General features: G+C 37.8%; 2 protein-coding genes across 3 annotated transcripts; both read left to right on the top strand.

Annotated features, from left to right (window-relative positions):
- Window positions 1–739: 739 nt before the first annotated feature.
- LOC119486322 (nuclear factor 7, brain-like) lies at window positions 740–2,823 on the top strand. Its single transcript, XM_037766366.1, has one exon. It carries the CDS (start codon window positions 1,100–1,102, stop codon window positions 2,492–2,494), a length of 1,395 nt encoding a protein of 464 aa, XP_037622294.1. The 5' UTR covers window positions 740–1,099; the 3' UTR covers window positions 2,495–2,823.
- Window positions 2,824–4,488: 1,665 nt separating this feature from the next.
- On the top strand, window positions 4,489–17,421 carry syt8 (synaptotagmin VIII). Of its 2 annotated transcripts, none has more exons than XM_037766380.1 (9): window positions 4,489–4,636; window positions 8,207–8,395; window positions 9,359–9,528; window positions 10,627–10,722; window positions 11,043–11,210; window positions 12,258–12,425; window positions 12,798–12,915; window positions 14,789–14,922; window positions 16,153–17,421. In XM_037766380.1, exons 2-9 carry the CDS (start codon window positions 8,248–8,250, stop codon window positions 16,390–16,392), a joined length of 1,242 nt encoding a protein of 413 aa, XP_037622308.1. In that variant the 5' UTR covers window positions 4,489–4,636; window positions 8,207–8,247; the 3' UTR covers window positions 16,393–17,421. The 2 variants fall into 2 exon arrangements, with proteins under 2 accessions (XP_037622308.1, XP_037622310.1); XM_037766382.1 differs by lacking the exon at window positions 4,489–4,636 and adding an exon at window positions 6,662–6,797.
- The last annotated feature ends 7,697 nt before the right edge of the window (window positions 17,422–25,118 follow it).

Here is a 25,118-nt window from a genome sequence, read left to right as displayed (position 1 = left end):
ATCAATTAACAACACAAAACAATGACAAATATTGTCCAGAAACCCTCACAGGTACTGCATTTAGCATAAAAAATATGCTCAAATCATAACATGGCAAACTGCAGCCCAACAGGCAACAACAGCTGTCAGTGTGTCAGTGTGCTGACTTGACTATGACTTGCCCCAAACTGCATGTGATTATCATAAAGTGGGCGTGTCTGTAAAGGGGAGACTCGTGGGTACCCATAGAACTCATTTTCATTCACATATCTGGAGGTCAGAGGTCAAGGGACCCCTCTGAAAATGGACATGACAGTTTTTCCTCGCCAAACTTTAGCTGAAGTTTGGAGCGTTATGTATCCTCCTTCATGACAAGCTAGTGTGACATGGTTGGTACCGATGGATTCATTAGTTTTTATAGTTTCATATGATACCAGTATCTTCACTCTAGCTTTAAAACTGAAAGACAGTAAAGTTGGTCGGGTCTCAGAGGGTTAAGACAAAAGCATGTTGTGTCAAATAAAGGCAGGGTGTCATACTAGCCTACTTTACGGGTGAGAATTACAACTCTGCAATTATTTAAAGATCTTTAATAAAAGACCATAGTATTTGAAAAATAGGAATCATACCTAAAAGGTTCAGTCAGTCCGAGTCCACCCAAAGAGCACCTGAGTGGGAACCATCCATTTATTTCTAGCACCCTCTGCTGTAACTCTCCAACATCACAGCTCCAGTCACACTGAGCATGAGTCAGAACTCCACAGGGTTAAAGGGGTTAATTTAATATACCTGAGACAAACCAGGAAACAGGTTGTTATTCTGCCTCACTGAGACGTCACACACACACACACACACACACACACACACACACACACACACACACTGAGAGACGGACGATAAGATTCACCGTCAGACCAAAACCACCACTTCCACTGAGAGAGGACATCTACAGGAGGGAATACTGGGAATACTGGAATACTACCACTTCAACCAGCTGCTGAATCCACAAACTGAACCAGAGTTTTACAAGAACAAAGACTCAAAGTTAAAGTAACTTTCAGGGAACAGGGAGTGGCTGAGCCGTCTGCCTGCTGTGTTTTCAGCTTCACTCAGAGACTAAATGGCTTCCAGATTAGAGGACGATCTCTGCTGTTCTGTCTGCCACGACATCTTTAAAGATCCTGTCATCCTGTCATGTAGCCACAGCTTCTGTAAAGTCTGTCTGCAGAGCTGGTGGACAGAGAAACACGTCCAAGAGTGTCCACTTTGTAAGAGAAGACATTCAAAGGACTTCATACCTCCTAACTTGGCTTTAAAGAACCTGTGTGAGAGTTTGTTACAGGAGAGAGCTCAGAGATCTTCAGAGGCTCTCTGCAGTCTGCACTCTGAGAAACTCAAACTCTTCTGTCTGGACCATCAGCAGCCGGTGTGTCACATCTGCAGAGATTCAGAAAAACACACCGACCACAGATTCAGACCCATCGATGAAGCTGCACGACAACACAAGAAGAAACTTCAGGAAACTCTGGAGCCCTTAAAGGAGAAGTTAAAGGTTTTTGAAGAAGTTAAAGTGAAGTTTGATCAAACAGCAGAACACATGAAGGTCCAGGCCCGACACACAGAGAGGCAGATTAAGGAGCAGTTTAAGAAGCTTCACCAGTTTCTAGAAGAGGAAGAGGAGGCCAGGATGGCTGCACTGAGGGAGGAAGAGGAGCAGAAGAGTCAGATGATGAAGGAGAAGATGGAGGCTGTGAGCAGAGAGATAGCAGCTCTTTCAGACACAGTCAGAGCCACAGAGGACGAGCTGAGAGCTGAAGACGTCTCATTCATGCTCAACTACAAGGCTGCAGTGGAAAGAGTCCAGCAGCGCCCCCTGCTGGAGGATCCACAGCTGCTCTCAGGAGCTCTGATAGACCAGGCCAAACACCTGGGCAACCTGACCTTCAACATCTGGAACAAGATGAAGGACATGGTCTCCTACACTCCTGTGATTCTGGACCCAAACACTGCTGATGCAAGACTCATCCTGTCTGAAGATCTGACCAGTGTGAGACGAGGAGAGAAACAGCAGCTTCCTGATAATCCAGAGAGGATTGATTACTACCTCTCTGTCCTGGGCTCTGAGGGCTTTAACTCAGGGACTCACAGCTGGGACGTCCAGGTTGGAGACTGTAAAGGCTGGGGACTGGGTGTGTTAGCAGAGTCTGTCCAGAGGAAGGGATACATACGGTCTGGATTATGGAGAATATGGTTCTATAATGGTGAATACAGAGCAGTCTATCCACCAGGTCCATTCACTGTTCTCGTAGTGCAGAAGAAGCCCCAGAGGATCAGAGTGAATCTGGACTGGAACAAAGGAAAGCTGTCGTTCTCTGATCCTGATACTAACACACACATACACACCTTCAAATACACTTTCACTGAGAGGATGTTTCCATACATCTACAATCTGGAGGATTTCCCACTGAAGGTTTTACCAGTGAAGGTCTCTGTGACTGTAGGACAACAGAAATAGATGATGATGATGATGATGATGATGATGATGATGATGATGATGATGATGATGGTGGTGGTGATGATGATGATGATGATGATGATGATGATGATGATGATGACCAACACCACTGCCTTTAACAGGAAACAGCGGCGTACAGAGCTTCAGAGAGCAAGATTATTGATTATATCTTTAATGTGAAGTTTCTGTGTATTTGAACAGCAGGTTCAAACATTGATTTGTTTATTCATGTAAAGTGTTAAAGAGATTTTATTTCACATCATCTGTTCACTGTAATTCTTCATTAGAAATGAGATTAAAGCTTCAACTGGAAAATTAAAGTGACTCATGAAGCAGAAAATGGTGGTGCTTTTGTTTTTGATCGGAGGTTGTAACTTTAAAATGTAATACTGTGTATATGTATATACGTATATATATATATATATATATATATATATATGTATATATATATATATATATATATATAAGGGCTGAAGAGTTTCTGTTCTAGTCCTCAGTAAAACTACCTGTCAGAGTCAAAGCTTTAGTAAATGTTGCTTTATACATCAGGCTTCAGTCACACAGTTGTGGAAACCTGCTGTTAGTAATCTGCTGCAGTCAGATGTGTGAGAGGACGACTCTATATGTCTGAATGGTACAACGTCCTCTTTACTAATACATGTTATTTACTTTAGTTTTCACTTATTTTACACATTTTTATCAGACATTTTTCACATATTTTACTAATCATTTTCTGATATTTTTCACATTTGTCTGAATGGTAGAACGTCCTCTTTACTTATGTTTACTTTAGTTTTCTCATATTGGACACATATTTGTCAGATATTTGTTCACATATTTTACCAATAATTTTCTGTATGTATGAATGGTAGACAGTTCTCTTTACTAATAGATGTTATCTAGTTTAGTTTTCAAATATTTTACACAGATTTTTCAGACATTTTTTTTTCGGATATTTGTTCACATGTTTTATATTCTCCTGGAAGGTGTTCACATAATTTTGTTACATCACTCCACTCCTTTTCATCGTCTCTAAGTACTGAAAAGAAAACAAAAAAAATCCCAGTCAAACTGTTCATCAACAAATTAGAATTAAAGTTTATTATTATGCTGATTATTATTTGTAGTATGGCAGTCAATCAATTAAAATGTTTTATCACGATTAATCGCATGATTGTCCATAGTTAATGATGATTAATTTCAAATTAATAACCCCTTTGAAAATGGTCACGACAGTTTTTCCTCGCTATAATTTAGCATAAGTTTGGAGTATGACATGGTTAGTAACAGTGGAGTGGCGTTACAATGATTTTGCGTTAACCCGGACGCCTAGGGCGCCACCTTCTGGGGGGCGCTGGTCACCCTCTAAAAAAACAAAATGCCGGCCGGCGCCCGTCCTCATTTTCTGCATTGAAGTAAAAAATGAACAAATAAATAAATAAATACACTTTTCACCGCTGTAACTCACGTTGTAGTGAAACTGACTAAACACTGTTAGGCCAACAATATCAGGAACCAATCGTTTATTTATATTATAATAAATACAGTTATTTATGAAAATTAAAATCTTAATTTTTGTCTTAAAACCCAATATGATGTCTGATGTGTGTTGCGGTTTATGTCGCTAGACGGTTTAGGGTTCTGGGGGGTTGAACCCGAACCCTAGAGCGGCGCCGGCGGCAGGGGAGATCTAAATCTGAATTTCGCCTAGACACGGCCCTTTACAAACATTCATTAATTAGGGGCCTAAATGGTGAAAAACCACAAAATGTTTGGATTGAAGGAAGCAGTTTCTGACTTTTATTCCTTTTCCTGGCCGCTGCATGACACATATCTGAATAACTGGTATTTTAACAGCAGCGACTCCACCTCTGTTTGAACTACTGACTACGTACAGTAGTGTGTGTGTGTGTGTGTGTGTGTGTGTGTGCGTGTGTGTGTGTGTGTGCGTGTGTGTGTGTGTGCATGTGTGTGTGTTCAGCAGGTGTGGTGGCTGCTGCAGTTTGAAGTCGACACTAACAGAGTTGAAGATGGACGACTGAAGTTCAGCGGGACAGAAAAGAAAAACAGATTCAACAGCCGACTGAACAAAAGGAGAAGAAATGAGATTTAAATAAAGCTTGTGGACATCGTTACACTCAGGTACTGTTTCACTGGTTCTGGTTCTGGTTCCGGTTCTGGTTCTGTGTCTACCGTCATTTTACACTTTGTTCATGTGAACTCTGGTTGTTTGAACTGCAGCCGCTTCTCTTGTTTGTGGTTAAATCCCAAAAACCACAACCGACACTTTCACTGTTTGCAACTTCAACCTCGTTTGTCTGGTTTTCTTTGTTGCTTTGTTTTTGTCCCATTTTTCATCTCTTCTTCCCTTCATTTTCCCATCATCCCTTTCTTTCATGTTTCAGCATTTATTGTTTTAGTCCTTTTTGTTTCCTTCCCTATTTACCTCTTTCTTTCCATCTTTCTTCTCATCTTCCACCTCTTTTTTTCCATTTTTTCCTCCACTTTACCCCCTTTTTAATTTCTTTCTTCTTTCCTTTCCTTTAGCAGCAGGAGTTCTTAAGGCATAGGCCATATAGGTGGTTGCCTAGGGCGCTACCGGGCAAAAAATTACTTAATTAATTAATTAATAATATTATATTTTTTTAAAAATGCCGGTGTGCCGCTTCCTCATTTTTTGCATTGAGGTAACAAATGAACAAAGCAATAAATGCAGAAACTTTTCACCCCTTAACTCTTTTCTCACACTTTTTAGTCTGCCTGGCCGTACTTATTTGTTAATAAAAGTGTAAATTGTAATGAAACTAACTAAATGCTTTTAAGCCAACAATTGTTTATTTATATTATAATAAATAAATTATTTATGAAATAAATATATATATACATTTTTGTCTTAAAACCAATGTGATGTCTGATGTATGTTGTGGTTTATGGGGTGAGGGTTAGGCTTCTGAGGGGTTGAACCTGAACCCTAGAGCTGTGTTAGGGTGCCAACTCGCCGCCGCCATAGGGGGGCTCTAAATCCAAATTTCGCCGAGGGCACCAAAAGGGCTAGAGCCGGCCCTGTTTAGTCCTTTTACATCATGACCTTTCTGCTCAGTGCTCATTTTGCTGTTTGTTATTTACTCTTGTACTCAGGGCCGGCTCTAGCCCTTTAGGCCAAATGGTATCAAAACAAAGAGACGAAACTCTGGTGCTTTTTGACAACAGAGTTTCGTCACTTTATGCTCCTCTGAGAAGCAGCCGGGCAAAAAGTTAAATAAATAAGTAGTAAATAGTTATAATAGTATGCATATTTATAATATTTGTATTGTTCAACACGGGCAATGTATGTAGAAACATTAAATATGACAATAGAATAGAAATAATTTAGTTTTACTTTTGTACGGCTCTTTGTAGGCGGACGTTTTACTAGCGTCCGGTAGTCGCTTTCAGTCCAAAATGGCGGAAGCGTAGCTCTGTTCTCTATAGGTGAATGGCGGCGGGGGGTTCAACCCTAACATTAGCCCCATAAACCGAAACACACATCAGACATCACATTGGCTTTAAGACAAAAATTAAGATTTGTATTTACATATATAACTGTATTTATACTAATATAAATAAACAATTGCTTCCTGATATTGTTGGTGTTTAGTCAGTTTCACTACAATTTATACTTTTATTAACAAGCAGATGAAAAGTGTGATAAAGAGAAGTACAGGATTGAAATAGTATTTATTTATGTATTTCTTTATTTGTTAATTTGTTACCTCAATTAAACAAGATACAAACTCAGGGCCAGCTTAAAGCATAGGCCAAATAAGCGGTCGCCTAGGGCGTTACCTTCTGGGGGGCGCTGGTTGCCCTCAAACAAACAAAACAAAAAATGCCAGTGGGCTCCCTTCCTCATTTTCTGCATTGAGGTAAGTATATTTTGATGATACTACTTTTGTACTTTTTCTTAAATAGAAATTTGACTGCAGGACTTTTACTTAACAAGTTATTTATACACTGTAGTATTACTACTTTTACTAAAGTAAAAGATGTGCGTACTTCTTCCACCTCTGTCACGTTCCCAGTTTAAGTTGTTTGGACTCTGTTGTTGATGTGTTTTCCTGCTGATTACAGTGAAAACCGCGTGGATGGAGATGGTGGGAGGAGACGTTTCCTCTCTCTGATCAGTTTGTTGTTTTTTAGAAAAAGTCTGTGTTAGACGTCACCTCCTTCCTCTGCATTCGTTCTCCAACACGACTCCCTTTTTATTCAGAAACACTTCAGCCGGCGAGTAGGGACGTCGACATTTCTGTCAAACTCATCATTAGTGAGTAAAATGTTTCCAGCTGTTATTTATGAGACGCTGAGTGGGTTTTTAGTCGTAGAGTACTCGATGTAGACTGTGATTATTGGCTGATGAAGGCTTCCTATCTGTCAGTGTTCAGGAAACACAGATTTTACTGTTTTTATTCAACTCTGGTGAACTTTGACAGGCAAATTTGCACCGTAGACCAACTGTCTAAAAACAGAGGACGCTACCGTAGCTTATTAGCTGTGTTGCACCATACTGTTTTATCTATAGATTGTATATAAAGATTACGACGCGTCTCCAATTCCTCCCACCGTACAGAAGTGAGGCCAAAATATCTCGGATACGGGAGCAGCCACCTTGAGATTTTGACGTTATTTGGAGCCAGAGTCTGCGCTGTAGTGATCGGGGGGGGGGGAGACGCGGTATCGAGGTCACCCGCCCGAACCAACCGCGAGCTGAGCATGGCTGTAGCTTGTCAGCGAGAGAATCTCACAGACAATCTATGTGAATTTATTGTCCCATTAGCGACCGAACTAAGCCAACGAGCTAACAGGTTTGCTAACTGGCATTTAATGAATATTACTTGGTGTTGTGACCGCCTTCAGTCTTCAAACATATGTTGAACTGGGGACTTGGAGCTGAGGGAGTTTAACATGCAGGAAAGGTTTAATAAGAGGTGCCATCAGGTGCATTGTGGGAAATGTAGGATCCAGTGTTTTTAGAACTTGAGCGATGCTAGGTACTAAAAGTCAGGATATCTAAACCTCTGCTGCTTCGATTTTGACCGTTCTTGTTTTAATCTGTCTCTTGTGGGTCCCTTGACCTTATGGAAATGTAATATTACATCACTGGGACTCTCCTTTAAAACATGTGACTTGCTGAAAACTATGCAAACTATATGTTGTAAATGTACAAAGAAGCATTAACAGTGTCTCCTCAGAAACTGACTTTAGTAACGAGCGTTGGAAGAAATCTGACAGTACTTTTTTTTGAGAAAGGGAGGAATTATTTTTTTAAAACTGAGGACATTTTGTCCAGACTTGGTTTTAGGGTTAAGGTTAGTGTCAGGCCAGGTAGTAGCCTACAGGTAGTACTGCTGTAGAGGTATTTCTTGCAGTCCTGTTGACTTAATCAAATGGATTCCTCAAGCTGGTAACAGTATTGTTGAAGCTTTGTTGTTGTTATCAGAGAGTGAATCAGACTGAGGGTTAATGTGCTGCTGCTGTTTGTTCATGGTGGCGGCCTGAAGGTGGAGTTTCCACTCTGTCATGTCAGCAGGGTTTGACGATGTTTGTTTGATTTTATACGTCACTGTTGTTAGGAAGTGCTGGAAAGTAACTGTACTGTACTTAAAGTATCTAAACGTGCTCACGGTATAATTCAATTAGAGACCAGACTGAAACTCTTTTCTCTTTCTTCCACAGCTCTTCTCTTCATCTTCCTCCTCCTCCTCCTCATCATCATCATGCCTGCCATCCACCCATCACTAAATTCATCTCATCCCTTCATCACCCCCCTGCCAGTGACCGACTCCCCCTACACTAACTCCACCGTCAACCCAGCCGCCGCCGCCGCTGCCCACTTCGTCAACGACATTCTCGACAAGATCCCCTGTGAGTCTCCAGACTGCAGCTTCACATAAAGTTTACCCCAAAATCAGAGTACTGAGATCTTTTACTTAAGTAGAAGTTGTCCAAAATACTCAGAGTTCTACATTTAATATTATATTTAAGTAAAAGTACAGAAGTATTATCAGAAAAATATGTTTAAAGTATCAAAAGTAAAAGCGTGGTCTTTTATTGTGACCAGCCCACACCTGTGTAATAATGATGCTGTTTAATCAGCATCTTTATATGTCACACCTGTCAGGTGGATGGATGATCTTGAAAAAGGAGAAATGCTCATTAATGCAGATTTAAACAAATCTGTGAACACAATTTGAGAGAAAAATAAGCTTTTTGTCTTAGATCTTTTATTTCAACCGGAGCGAAGACAAAAGTGTTGCTTTTTTTATATTTTTAGTGCAGTGTAGTTTAGTCCAGTCGGGCCACATAATGAGGGGTTGTGAGATGATTAATGGAGAAAGAAGACAAAACTAAGTTCTGATACACAAATCATTTTTTATTTTATTTTTTGCACTTTAATCTTTTATTTTTTTGTGAAGTATTGGATAATTTTACCTCTTAGGATTTGTAAAAAGTAGGGCTGCCAAAGTTAACGTGATGAGAGTGTACCTACTGGGAAGTTGACTTACCTAAAAAAAAAGATCCTCTGATTTACAGACGTCTCTTTATACATCCATGACCACAGACTCATTGTTGTTTTCAGTCCAAAATGGCGGCAGCGCTACCGCAGCGCCATCTAGCGACAGAGTTTCGTCTCTTCGCTTCTCTACTGTTTGATGTTAGGAAGGGATTTCTTAATGTCCAGTGTGAATGGGACGAATGATTTACAGTTTTAATGTTTGTATGGGACCCGACATGAAAACATGTGAGCCTATATCCTGTAATATTGAAGTTAACATTAATGTTCATTCAACATATCTCGCTAACCGTCTACCATCTCGTCTCCCGCAGTGCCTCGATGGGCGATCTACCTCATCTTTGTGGCCGGCGCTCTGCTGATTCTGCTCTGCTGTTTGTGTATCTGCATCAAGTGCTGCTGCAAAGGGAAGAAGAAGAAGCAGAAGAAGAACAATGAGAATATCAATCTGAAAGGAGCGAACGGAAAAACCACCACAGCCCTGGTGAGTGGTGGAGCCCTCTGGAGGGGAATCTGATTCTCTCTGATAATACGTTCAACACAGCAGCGGTTTCACTAGTTTAACTATTGCAACGTATCCTCATACAACGGTCCGTATGATATCTTACGAAAACTGCTTAGTTAGGTTGAGGAAATGTTTGTGGTTTGGGTTCAAAAGGATCTATTATGCTCATTTTCAGCTTCATACTTGTATTTTTGGTTTATACTAGAACATCTTTACATGCTTTAATGTTCAAAAACGCTTTATTTTGTCATACCAGCTGTGCCGCAGCACCTCTTTTCACCTTCTGTCTGAAACACTGTTTGCCCTCAACTAGCTTTGTTTGAGGGCGTGCCAAGCTAGCCGTTATGCAAATGTGTTACTTGGTGACATCACCACGTTACAGAAGAAAATGCGGGACTTCTAGCAAGGCGTTTCAGGCAGTTCAGGAGCAGTGTTTCTATGGGGGAGAGATACTCTTGACTTTGGGCTTTGTAACTTTGCAGACCTTTTACATGCACAAAAAAACTATATAACGAACTAAAGGACAGGGAAAAAGCACAAAAGCACAATAGGTCCTCTTTAAATTAACTATGGAAGTGCCGTAACTTAAGTATAGAAGTTACGTGACATAAATCAACATTGACTTCTGATTTCACATGGGACACGAACAGCGGTCTCCTGGTCAAAAGTCCAGTGTATTTTGACCCACCCATCCACCCCGACCTCCTCACTAACCCACTCATGGCGTTATTCTACGGTCGGAGCAAGTGATGTAGTATTAACAGAGTGAGAGTCCGTTCAGGGCGAGGTGGAGAGTGATTGTGTGTAGACATCCTTCCGCAAGTTTAATGTACACACTGCCCTATTGTCAAGGGTGCGTTAGATATGTATTACAGCAGGTGCAATATTTCATGAGTCTGAAGGCTTCGCTTCAATTATGAAATTGTTAACTGGTGATCAGAAATACTAAAGTCGGTACCAGCAGTAACTCAGATAACTCCTGCTGTGGTTTGTTGAGTTACTTTTCAGTACATTACATTTGTTTTGTCCCTAGTTTATTACTTTCTATTAAAATGAGAGCTGATGTGTTTCCTGCAGGTTCAGCCAGATGTGACAGATGTGGACTACGGTTCGGCCAAGAAGCAGAGAGGAAAGCTGCTGTACTCTCTGGACTACAACACCGCTCAGTCTGAGGTGATTAAAACCAGCTGTTTACAGTGCAGCATATCCGACCACAGAGCCTCCGCTATAAGACACTGATTTATCAATGCACTCCTACAACATTGTCTGACTCGTGATGGACAGATTAAAACAAACAGGGTCAAAATCGATGCAGCAGAAGTAGAGATATCTTCATTTTTATTCCACACATTCTTCTCTCTTGGCGCCTACATTACCCACAGGTTTTATATTACTTTGATCACACATGCAGCAGTGATGTGTAGTCCCCCTCAAACTCCCGATGTAACTAAAGGTCAGTCTCTATCTGTCTGTTTCCTGTCTGTCTGTTACAGCTCACAGTCGGGATCAAAAAAGCCGACGGCCTGAAGGCCATGGACCTGGGAGGAAGCTCGGACCCGTACGTCAAAGTCTACACCTGCCCCGACAAATCCAAAACCTTTGAGACCAAAGTGTTGAGAAACACGCTGAACCCCGTCTTCAACGAGCAATTCAAATTCCAGGTACGAGGTGGTCGTGGGAAGAATCTGCAGGTCTTGAATCAGAATCAGGTTTATTGCCAAGTTGGTTCTTACATACAAGACCTCGGTGTTTTGGTGCATAACTACGACGGTGTTTTACGGCCATTGTAGGTGAAAGAAAAAAATTATAGAGCCGGGGTGGGGGATAATATTAAGAGAAAAAACTTTCTGATATTAAAGTTGTAAATTTACAAGACACAATATGGGTATAGTATAATTTCACTGCAGGTATAATACATGGCAAGTGTTGGCGTCAGTGGTGTGATTAGCTTCGTCCAACTCAATTGCAAAGCAAAACAAAAAAAAAAATCTTTTTTTCTCGTAAATTTTCGACTCTGTAACCTCAGAGAATCTTTTTACTTTTTTTCTCGTAATTTTTTTTTCTTTCTCTTAAATGTACCCCTTTAAACTGAAGTAGGCAAGATTGGAGCAAATATGATTAAAAAAAGTTGTTTTTATAAAGCGGTTGCTATATCGTGACAGTAGTACATAAAACAGGTATCCTAAAAAAAATCATGTGCCTCTGTGTCCTCCGGTGCTCCTAACGGCATCTGCAAGATTTCCCAGACCGGAGGAAAACAAGCAGTAAGAGCTGATCTGAGGGCAGCGCTGATCAAATATGAATCAATATTATGTTACGTTAATGCCTATTTCTCGCATCAAATGTTTTCAGAACTTTAATCTCAGAGAATATCCAAGTTTTTGTCTCGTAAATTTACAATTTAATCTCGTATATTCTGAGGATTTTATTTGGAATAAACACTGGTTCCCTAATGTTTTTTTTTTCTACAATGGCCCTAATATGCAGTCGCACATAACAATAAATATAGTAAGAGGATGAATGGATGTGCAAATGTCGAGTATAAAGTATAAGAATATGTGCAATGTGCAAAGATAATAATGAGACGTCAGATGTGAAAAGTCTTGCACTGAATTAATTTCCCTCAAAACAAAAATGTCTTAAAAGGTTTTTTAAAAAGTCTTAAATTTAAGGTGTCTTGTGTCTAACTTGTTAAATCTTTTTCTCAGATATCCAAGTCTTCCCTCCTGAAGTCGACGGCGGTGATGCAGGTTTACGACTTCAACAGATTCTCCAAACACAACATCATCGGTGAGCTCAGGATGCAGCTCGGCAACCACGACTGGAACCACGTCATCGAGGAGTGGCAGGACCTCGCCGAGCCCGCCAAGTTTGAGGTTTTCTTTGTCGTTGGTGTCTTTATCACACCCACATGGTGGTTACAGCAGCTAGAAAGATGTTTAGTTGTCCATTTTTCACAACATAGGTCTTATTTTTGTAGTGTGGACCATCCTTCCTGCAGCCCTGCAGGCTGATAGAGGAAACCCAGAAAGTCAGAAAGAAGGTCTAATTTTTTAGTTTAGGTTAAAACCACACAGGCAATGAAAAACTATTAAAAAACGTTTATACGTGTAAAAACTTACATACAGTCCCTTTAAATACATATGCGGAAATACATTCTTTTTGATTTTCTACAATTTCCAACACAAAAACAGCACCATAGAAGAAGAATTACCTGAATTGTTTGCTGATCTTTCTGTGTGCTGCAGGAGGAAAACCTGGGCGAGATCTGCTTCTCTCTGCGTTACGTTCCCACCGCCGGCAAATTGACCGTCGTGATGCTGGAGGCCAAAAACCTGAAGAGCATGGACGCCGCAGGAACCTCAGGTCAGACTGAGACAAGATCTCATACTGAAATCATTCACTTCTCCAAAAGATCTCCCCACGGTCTTAGGTTAAGTTAGGTTAGGGTAGGTTAGGTAAGGTCAGGTCTAGTAGTCGAGTAGTCTCGCATAGCCAGACCTAAAGAAAGTGATGCTGGTGACAGTGACTAGCATGGCTCCCTAACGTTAGCTTGAGAGTGAGGCTGCTGCAGTAATTCAGTCATATGTTAACGTTATAGCAGCATCAGACTGTCGTCTCTGACAAAATCTCAGCCTTTAGATCAAACAGTTGGCAATTAACATTACAGACAACACTTAGCCTAACGGGATTCAATCAGATATGTAGAGATGTCTGGATAAGCAACTTCCTCCACTGTGTTGGACGGGGTAAGACTGAAGGGACATGGCGGCGATCAACCTTCATTTATTAAGGTATCGCCAACGCTCGGGTTCAGACAAGATCACAAAATAATTATTAGACATGTGTATAAAACAAAAGTTTGTTTAACAAGAGATGAGTGCATACCAACTTGTCAAATTTACAATCCAAACATACGTCAGATTACATTGAAGTCAATGAGATCTTCAGTTTTCTTTTCTTGGGGGCGTGGCCTTGACTTTTTTGCGAAGTACCCGTATGTGCCACTCTGATGTACTATGGGCCCAATGAATACAGAAGATCGGCGGAAGATACGGATAATTTTAACACTCGGAAGTTGAGCCATTTCGGCTCCATGCGCCACTGAGCAACTCTCATAGGAATGAACGGGGCCCCGCCTCCAACGCCGTATCCAGTTCTCTTTATACATCCATGCGGTGCCCTTGCAAAATAGATAGCACAGATAGCGGAAGGGGAGGAGATATTGTAGCTCGCTATAGAGCCTCAAATCACAGTTTGTCATCTCATATGTATGTGATATCTGGATTCTGGCACCCAACAACACAGCAAGATGACATTTTAGATGTGTAACTTTAGTCCATTTCAAATGTAAATAACACATTTGGTGTCTGAATTCTGTTTTTTTTTTTATCTCTGTTAAAACAGTTATTATTGAAGGAAAGAAGAAAAACAACAATTTAACAGCTGATTCATAACTTTTCAACACATTTATGTTTAAGAGTCCAAGGTTTGTTGTGTTTTCTAGAGGTTTGGTGAGCATTGATAATCCAGTCTGAGCTGTTGATGTGTTTCCTTCTTTTGTTCAGTTGTTGAGTAAATATAACGTTAACAGTCTTCTATAGCTGAAGCTCAGTGCACCAAACTAGACAACATCATTGTTAGTTTGTAGGCAGAAGTCCTCAGTGCCAAACCAGGTAATTATTTAACAAGCCATCACTGGCTGACTTTATTGTCCTAAATCATAATATTTTATTGTGGAATCCAGGGAACATCAATCAATACCAATGATGTTGGGCTGTTTTGATAAGATATCTAAAAAATAAATTTGAATAAATAATGTTTTTTTTTTAAATTGTGGAATTCAGGGAATATCAATCAAACTGGTGCTGGTTTATTAATTTTAAATAATTTTCATTTCTGCTGTGGGTCACAACACATCGAACTGTCTGGTGGATAAAAAGTTTTTTTTATTTGCCAATAAACAGATTTCACTTAAATTTAGAAGAAGGGTTGGCCATGGACCAAAGAATAATGATTAGGTTTCGGTGTAAATCCAAATGAAATATAATTTTTTTTTTTTTTTTTTATCCTTTACACATTTTTTTTAAATATGTATTTTCTTGTTTTTTTCATTTTAGTTACAGACAATTTTACTCCTGAGAGAAGTAAAGACATATTTCATCTTTTTGAACAAATTTCACTTCATTTCCACTTTTTATGCCTGAGTTTAACAAGCGCTTTGTGTTTGTACATGTAGATCCTTATGTGAAGATACAGCTGGCTCTGGACAAGAGAAAGTGGAAGAAGAAGAAGACGTCTGTTAAAAAGAGGACGCTGAACCCGTATTACAACGAGTCCTTCACCTTCAACGTGTCCTTTGAACAAATCCAGGTGAGTGGCACCAGAAATACAACCTGACAGATGCAGGATTTAATAATATTTGTTTTGAACTTAAATAGATTAATATTTTAACACATTACATAACCAAACATTTTTAACAAGGATCTATTTAATGAAGAGACTCAAATATGTAGCCTACTAAGTGGGACATTAACTGATTAACTGTTGTTGCCTGTTGGGCTGCAGTTTGCCATGTTATGATTTGAGCATATTGTTTATTCTAAATGCAGTACCTGTGAGGGTTTCTGGACAATATTTGTCATTGTTTTGTGTCGTTAATTGATTTCCAATGATAAAAAATATACATACATTTGCATAAAGCAGCATATTTGCCCACTCCCATGTTGATAAGAGAATTAAATTCTTGACAAATCTCCCTTTATGGTACATTGTGAACAGATAATAAATGTGTGATTAATTTGCAATTAATAACGATTAAGTATGGACAATCATACGATTAATTGCAATTCAATATTTTAATCGATTGACAGCCCTACTTTTACATTTTTTTTTTTTTTTACAATCCATTCATTTATCCATTTACGCATTACGCCCTTAAAATACTCCATTATTAGTCCTGTAAATAATGTTTCAATTAAGGTGCAAATTTCAGAGGTTCACCCCTTGAGGTTACTTAACGGATAAATTAGTGGACTATAATATGTTCAGTGGGCTTGAATGGATTATATCCATGTTTAAGGATTTGACCAAATAGAATAAATATACACCTTTTTAAGATATTATTTATGTGGGGTTTTTTTCACAATTTTACTGGGTTTTACCTCTTTAAAAAGCTCTTCAGCCTGGAAGTAACCCATTAAAACCTTCTTGTTATAACCCATGAATTCATCCTAATACCATGAATCTGCATCTTAATTTTACTCTGTACAAATGATTTAATTCATATAGATATTTCATTAAAAATACCTTAATGTGTTACAGTCCATTTTTTCTTTATCGCCTTAAAATCCCCTTAAAAATACCTAAAATTACATAATTTTTTTTATTGGTAAATTCATTGAATTTTAAGGTAATTTTCAGTTTCACAGTGAGCGAAGTGAAACCAAAGTCTGTCAGGAAGGAAAGAAGAACATGTACAAAATTTATTAATAAGAATTTGTAATAAATGTTATAAAACCCAAACAGTTTGGTCCTTTTAACGCCGCTGTTTGAGTGATTCTTAATGTAAACGAGACCAAAGACTCCTGCTGTCGTCCACAGAGGGTGAACCTGGTGATCTCCATGTGGGACCACGACGCCGTGACCCGAAACGATGCCATGGGGAAGATCTTCCTGGGCTGCGACGCTGCGGGGAACCAGCTGAGGCACTGGGCCGACATGTTGTCCAACCCACGGCGGCCGGTCGCTCAGTGGCACAACCTGCTGACGGCCGAGCAGGTCAACTCCACCTTGACCCTGAAGAAGAAGTTGATCCCCCTCCAAGACAAACTGCGGTTCTGATGGGGGTCAGGAGATTTAAATACTGATCATCTCTGCTGCTCCTCTTAAATCTATCTAACTGATTACTTTCTATTTTACCTTTAAGATTAACAATTATATTTTAGTATTCAATTTAATTTATGAATCACATTTTAATTACAAACTTGAGCACTTTCTGTATGAATTGTATCATACACAATGAATTTCATCCCTCAAACTTATGATAATATTCTAAAGTTTGCTGTAATATGCATTAAACATATCTCACGTCTATGTGTTTAAGATCAGGATATCTTCAATCAAGTCATAGAAACCTTTATGGAAAGTTATTCATTCAAAGTGACGACTGTTTGTGTAGGATTTGAAAATTATATTCTTTTCTAGTCACAACTTAAATATTAAAAAAAATTTTTTGCTGTTAAATCATTTCTAGCTTTGAGCCTCAAAAAAACATTTTATAATCAAATGAAATCCCCTCTCTGTCTCTTCAAGTTCAAGATTATTTCTCATTCCCACTGTAAAGGAAATACTGTTAAATATAAATGTCATGTCTTCAGGATTAGAGTGTAAAAACCAACAAAACACACAAAGCTGACATCTGCAGGACATTTTTATCAGCTGCACACAGGATGCCGGGTTAAAAAGAAATATCAGTGATACTGAAACGCCCTCGTGTGGACAAAGGAAAGAGGTGGATCAGTTTAACTCGTAGACAATAAACAAAAACAACAATAAATAATATAATAAAATGTTAAAAATCGATCAATAAAAGTCAATAGAATAGAATGAAATAATGTAAAAAAAAAAAAAAAAAAATGATTAAAGCTTAAAAACTAAAACATTACTCCAATTTAACAATCAGATTAAAAAGATCTTTAATTTCCTTTTAAAAATACAGAGCGAGCTCATCATTCTAATATCCAGAGGGAGTTTACTTGTTGGAAACATGTGGTGGAGGAAGTAGTCTTTAGTAAAAGTACTAATACCACACTATAAATACTCTGTTACAGTAAAAGTGTTCCTTCAGTAAAAATATGTCAATAAAATCAGTAAAATGTAGTTAAAGTATTAAACTGTGACTGTTATACTATTATATATTCTATCATTAGATTATTATTAATGTAAAAGCTGGATTTAGTTGGTTGTGCTGGAGCTCATTTTAAACTATTAACTAATGATTATTTTCATTATGGATTAATCTGCTGATTATTTTCTCCATTAATCGATTGATTGGTTTGTAAAAATAGTGAAAAAAGTGAGAAATGGCGTCACAATGACCCAGAAACTAAAGTCACACCTTCACTATGTTTGTTTAGTCCAAACCTCAACATTATTACTAATACATTAACATTATTAACATTATTACTTAACATTCACATAATTAAATCTGAAACCATCAAATAGTTTTACATAAAAAATCAAATAATTTAAAAAATAAACAACTTACAAAATATTCAGCTAATTGATTAATCCACTTTCTTGTATAAACTGCTGGTAATAAACTGGTAGTTTAATCTGCAAAGTAACTAAAATTATCAAATAAATGCAGTGCAGTAAAAAGTAGAATATAAGTACCCTTAAATATGTACTTAAGTAAAGTACTTGAGTACTTTCCATCACAAGGGTATCTCCACCTCTGCTGCTTCAATTATAATATTTAATATTTTTATCATGAAAGCTAGAAACACATAATCATTTCAGTTTTGTGGTTGTCAGAAGAAATATTTGGACTTGAGTAATTTTAAACTTTGACTTATTTTCAGTCCACAAACATGCAGAAGTTTAAACAGTAAACGTGAAACATCAACATGTGCTGCTGGTTAAATCAATCTGGTTCTTGCTCTGCGTTCACTCGTCTTTCCCCCGATAGATGAAGAATTTAAATTTAGACTGGAGACCAATCAAGCTGAGTTCAGCAGGTGTGTCTTCCTGCTGCTTCAGGCCTCCAGAGATCCGACTCATTAAACCCTGAGCTCAGGAGGAAACTTTGATTTTTACTGTCTGCACCTGATGCTGACATGTCATCTCATTTCACCTGGAGGAGGAAATAAACGTGTTAAGAGGAGGCAGAATACTTCAAACTCGATTTTTTTTTTGCCACACCTTGTGGATGCTTTCCCTCATTGAAATTAGAAATAAATTTAACACAATGGGACAATGTAAAATAACATGCTAATATAAAATTAGAGATTTTTTGAAACATTGGGATTTACTCTGGGGTAAAAAAAATCATCTCTATTAGCAGATACACAACTGTATGTCTGAAATAACCTAAGTTATGTCAATCAGTTATATACATGTATTTGTCTCCCTACATTTATAATATAATTAAAAAATAACTCAAGTGAAAGAGAGTAGGAATATTCTGTTACAAGTAAAATACCTGCATTCAATATTTTACTGAAGTAAAAGTACAAATGTATAAGCATCAAAATATACTTAAAGTACCAAAAGTAAAAGTACTCATTATGCAGAATGATCCATTATAATTATTGATGCATTAATGTGTTCATCACTTTAATGTTGCAGCTGGTAAAGATGGAGCTCATTTTAATGACTTTATATTCTGCTGGGTAGTTTGTGAATAAATAAAATAAAGTTTGATCTTAACCTAATAAGGAATATAATAAGGAATATAAAAATAAGGAATTTACATTGGTGTTTAGGTGCATATAATAAACATATTATGAGGAAATAAAAATAAAATCAAACTACTGCAAAAGTCAAGAAACATAAATATAGAACAATTACAAATCTGAAATAATACTAATAGTTTTTTGCAGGAGGTGAAAAAAATCTAAATAATAATTATATTTATTATATAATATTTATGTATATATGTGTGTGTGTGTGTGTGTGTGTATTATATTTATTTGTTGAATATATTTTGTATTATTAATCTGAATCTGCAAAGTAACTAAACTTCATCGCATAAATGTAGTGCAGTAAAAAGTACATTATTTCCCTCTGAGATGTAGTGGAGTAGAAGTATAAATTAGCAGAAAATGGAAATAATAATAACAACTTTATTTATATAGCACCTTTAAAAAACAACGTTCACAAAGTGCTTTGACAAATAAAGCAAATAAAAGCAGGATATGAGACATTATAACACCAGAAAGCCAAACAAAACTAAGGTAAAATGTAAACACCAATAAAACAGTACAATAGATTAAAAACAATTACAAAAAATACATAAATTAAATAAAAAACATAAAATTAAAAAAAAATTAAAACAGAAAAAAGACGATAAAAGGATGACATCACATAAAAGCAAGTCTATAAAAATGTGTTATAAAAAGTTATTTAAAAGAGATTACTGATTCTAATATTCAAGTAAAGAACAAGTAACTCAAAATTGTACTTAAATACAATACTTTCCACCACTGCTGTTGATTTAAGTGTAATGACATCATCTTCGCTCTGGCGCCACCTTCAGGATAAACTCTATTTTCATGCTAGTGGCGATAAAGAGAAAAGAAAAGTTTTCTTTTCATACTTTAACTTCCTGCTGTGTGCTGATTATTTACCGATCATTGCTCTTTCTTTCAGTGTGGTGATGCTCCGTTTACCTCAGGCAGGTGTTTGTCAGCGTCAGAGTGAGATTTAAAGGAGGCAGCAGGTCAGTGAAGGTCCAACAGATCCGGCAGTGAGGAGCTCAAGAGCTCTCTCTGAAATGCAAATGTCCCACCCATCCATTCAGCTCTGATACAACACGTTACACCATTTATTACTTCCTTACAGTTCCTCAGCATGAGGCTAAACTATTAGCAACCCTTTCTCTCCATCTCTGAAACGCTTCACCGATATTGTACGACTCTCTTTTTGACTGACTTTACAGAAGGATAGTTAACTATAGGCATCCAAAGATTTATACGGCCTCAATTTATCTTTACAGCGCTGCCGTTGGCCACTGGTCGCACGGCTGGCTACGCTTAACTTGTTACACCTTACACCTTAATTTGTATGCATTAAACATTATCTCCCTGAAATCCCCTTAAAAATATCTTAAATAGATTATTTTTATTGGTAACTTAACTTAAAGTGGCAGTAGGCAGTATATTTTTGGCATCATTGGGCAAAAATTCCATAATAACCTTTCAGCATAATGTAATTCAAGTGTTCTGAGAGATAACTAGACTTCTGCTCCTCATCACGGCTCTGTTTTCAGGCTTTAAAAAATCTAGCCCGTGACGGGACCCTTTCCTTCTCCTTTCTCATGATTCTGAAAACATTTGAGGCGAGAAATAGGCATTAACGTAACAGAATATTGATTCATATTTGATCAGCGCTGCCTAGTTTGACCGTTTGATCGGAGTTCACGAGTGATTGACAGCCGACTCTTATAGACAGCAGATGGACGGCAGACCTCAGATCAGCTCTTACTGCTTGTTTTCCTCCGGTCTGTGAAATCTTGCAGATGCCGTTAGGAGCACCGGAGGACACCAGAGGCACGGGTTACCTGTTTCATGTACTGCTGTCACGATATAGCGACCGTTTTATAAAAACAACTTTTTTTTAATCATATTTGCTCCAATCTCGCCTACTTCAGCTTTAACTTAACTTATAAAAATAACATTATATACCATAACCCTTACTCTGTAAAGTACCTTAAAAGGACTAGTCCTGTAAATATTTTTCAATTAAGGTGCAAATTTCACCCCATAATAGATAAATGAATGAACTATAATATGTTCAGGGGTCTTTAATGGATTATCTACATGTTTAAGGAGTTTATCAAATAGCATAAGAGTCATTACTGAAATGTTCAGCTTACTTGAAAAAATGAACATCATGGGTTTTACCTCCTTAAAAAGCTCTTAAACGTGGAAGTAATCCATTAAAAAAAAACTTAATTTATTATAATCCATTAATTCATCCCAATACAATGAAATGGCATCTCCAGTTTTATGCATTATTTCCCTAAAAACATCTTAATTAGATTATTTGTCATTGGTAAATTCACTGAATTTTGTTGTGAAGTAAATAGAAATTTGGCTGCCTGGAAAGACGGAAGAATATATATATATATTTTTCAAAAGTAAAGCACTGTGGTTAGCAGTCATGTTAAGTATTAAAAAGCATTTGTATTAAATGTTATAAAACCTGCAAAAAAAAAAAAAACTTATGGTGGAAGTGATCCATTAAAACTTATTATAACCCATTAATTCATCCTAATGATGATCCTAATAATTTGCATCTTAATTTTTACTAATTAAAATACCTTAATGTGTTACAATCCATTTATTTATCCATTAAACATTATCTCCTTAAAATCTCCTTAAAATCTCTTCATTACATAATTTTAATGGATACATTTGTGTAATATTAAGGTGAAAAATTAAGGGATTTAGATTCATAGTGAGGGAAGTGAATGGACACCAATGGCTGCCTGGAAGGAAGGATGATATGATCCCCTAAAAGTCATATATTAGTTAGTATTAAAAATAATTTGTGGTAAATCTTATCATCGCTGAAAAAAAAAAAAAAAAAAAGCTCCTTTAATTTTACTGGTTTTGTCCATCTCAAGAGAATCTGGATGTAAATGAGACTAAACCTAAAAACATGGAGGTAAATGATAGTAAAAGTAAAATAATTTGAGGTAATAGTCTGTGGTAATAAGCAGAGGAACTGAGCGTGTCCTCATCATGGCAGACCTTCATTGTCCGTCTTATCTCTTGTGAATTTCCCTGCCTGGTTATTGACAAAGGCAGCAAGATACACTCACACTTCATTATGGAGAGCAGTGACATCAGCAGGTCGGTGGGTTACCAGGATACCTGGAGAGAGGCCCCGGCCGTCCAATTAAACACAAGAAGAAGAAGAAGAAGAAAAAACAGGCTCCAGATCAGCTCCACATAATCATTTTCAGAGCAAGCTGCTGCTGCTTCGGTCGGTCTGCTGAGAAAACGAGAAACAGCCGGAGAACTACAACAAACACACACACGGTGAGTGTATTAAAGATGGTGTGAATATTTGAGCTCTCTTAACACGTATGTGTGACTGAATTATTGGTCAAATGGTTCTATAAAGCATTTCTTTATTTGGCAGCTCATGTAACAACTAGGGCTGTCAATCGATTTAAATATGTAATCCCAATCATTCAATCAATCATTTTTTATCTGTTCAAAATGTACCTTAAAGGGAGATTTGTCAAGTATTTAATCCTCTTATCAACAAGGGAGTGGACAAATATGCTGCTTTATGCAAATGTATGTATATATTTATTATTGGGAATCAATTAACAACACAAAACAATGACAAATATTGTCCAGAAACCCTCACAGGTACTGCATTTAGCATAAAAATATACTCAAATCATAACATGGCAAACTGCAGCCCAACAAGCAACAACAGCTGTCAGTGTGTCAGTGTGCTGACTTGACTATGACTTACCCCAAACTGCATGTGATTATCATAAAGTGGGCATGTCTGTAAAGGGGAGACTCGTGGGTACCCATAGAACCCATTTTCATTCACATATGTTGAGGTCAGAGGTCAAGGGACCCCTTTGAAAGTGGCCATGACAGTTTTTCCTCACCAAAATTTTGTGTGAGTTTGCAGCGGTATTTATCCTCCTTCGTATGACATGGTTGGTACCAATGGATTCTTTAGGTTTTTCTAGTTTCATGATACCAGTAACTTCATTCTAGCTTTAAAACAGCCGCTACAACCTAAAAATCGCAAGTTGCGTTAGTGCGTTAAAGAAATGAGTGGATATAAAACAAATTTGCGTTAACGCGTTGTTATTGTTTTAACTTTGACAGCCCTAATAACTGTTTAGCTCATTTAAAGCAAAATGGATTTTGAAGAGGAAAAGGAAAATATTAAAAAAAAAAAGTTTATTTGGTTTGATATATATCTAAAATATATATATATAAATTATATCATATATATATGTATATTATCAGAATAATATGGATTATAATTAGAATCATTTAATTTACTTTATATACTGGGTAGATTGTGAATTCCCCCACGATCAATAAAGTTTTATCTTAACCTACAATAAGACATCATAATTTATTTGTTGATTATATTTTGTATTATTAATCTGAATCTGCAAAGTAACTACAATAATAAATGTAGTGGAATAAAAATTACATTATATCCCTCTGACATGTTGTGAAGTTGTAGTAAGTAACAGAAAATGGAAATAATAAGGAGGTGAAAAAAAATCAAAATAATTTTATAAACATATAACTTGTTAATATTAGAATTCTAATCATTATTATTTGTGTTAATATCCTTGAAACGCTGCATTGCTTTGGGGGCGTTAGTTTTAGTGTTTTGTATCAGCCGTTAAATGAACCCAACCGTCTTAGTTGAAGTTGGATTCATTGAGATGAATGACTGACTAACTCCGCCTTTCTGAGAGATGCCAGTGTTATTATCGAGCAAACCTCTACCTATGAGCGTTTTTACGCAGAGTTTAGTCTTCCAGGTTGTTTTCCTCTCAAAATGCGTATAATTCCTAAACTCTTTCACCGTAATTCACAAATCCTGACCTCCAACAATGGCCCACCTCATTTTAATAACGTATTACCTGACGTGTTTAATTGGTAGAGTCTGTAATGAGGTTTAACACAACCTGTAAGGCTGAGTTCAGGGGAAAAGGTGCCCACATACTTAAACCGCATTCGAGTTAGTGATGGGAATTCCGGCTCTTTTTAGTGAGCCAGATCATTTGGCTCAGCTCACCTAGAAGAGCCGGCTCTTTCGACTCCCAAACGGCTCTTCATTTTTCCACTTCTTCCTTTTATAATTCAACCAAATGTAGCGCTGTTTTGACCTATGATTAGTATGTGTGCAGATATATCACTTAAATGATTAAATATAATTATACTAAACCTTATAATTTCCAGAATACCATAATTTTACAAGCTGCTTCGTTTCTGACTGTCACTCATCTTGTCTGCTATTCGCGCACCGCCGAGTCCCCTCGCGATAAAAAATGCCCCTGTGGACACGTACCATTATTGTTCACTTATGGTACGTGTCCACAGGGGCGTTTTTTATTGCGAGGGGACGCGACGCTTCCCAACATTGGACGCTTGGTGGGCTGTCACTAGACACATGGCTGTCCCCACCTGATTGGATGAACGCTTTCCCTCCGTTGGCTGCTGCTCCCGGCTTTCAAACCGGAAACAGTATGGAGGCTCGTTTGGAAACTTTCTTCTCTTATTTCACGAAAATAATTCACTGAAATGTGTTTCTGAAAACATTTGAGGCGAGAAATAAGCCATGCAGTTGCTGAATCTGTCTTTATTTTGGAATCGACAACGTTTATTTTAAAAGATTCTCAGGAGTTTCGAGAGGCGGCGAGTCGCGTCAGATGCCGTGATTTGCATAAAGTAGACTGGACCTCAACTTTATGCAAATGAGGAGCGGGCGCTGTGACGCTCCGTTTCTCGAATCGCGACGCCACGATACCAGAATGCATTGCGCGGCTGCTTACATAGACAATGAATGGGGAGCGTGGAAAGCACGGATCCTGTGGACACGTACCATTATCATTCACTTAAAGGGACTGTTTGTAACGTTCAGAATTGCTTGTTAACAGCGACAACTATGGCTGTTAAGTCACCAAAAGTCAGCGTCAGGCTCCGGCTTGCTCGCTCTAAATAGACATGAACGAGCATCGCTCAACACAGTGAGGCGACACACGTCAGCTAAAACCACAATATCACTCTATATTTCACCTGCTTAGCAGTAATGTTAGCTGACCAGACGAAGGTCTCTCCATG

Source organism: Sebastes umbrosus, chromosome 4, assembly GCF_015220745.1.
Source record: "Sebastes umbrosus isolate fSebUmb1 chromosome 4, fSebUmb1.pri, whole genome shotgun sequence".
In the NCBI taxonomy this organism is placed as follows: domain Eukaryota; kingdom Metazoa; phylum Chordata; class Actinopteri; order Perciformes; family Sebastidae; genus Sebastes; species Sebastes umbrosus.
The sequence above is the reverse complement of the archived record's forward strand: the minus strand, read 5'-3'. Positions and strand labels throughout refer to the sequence as shown.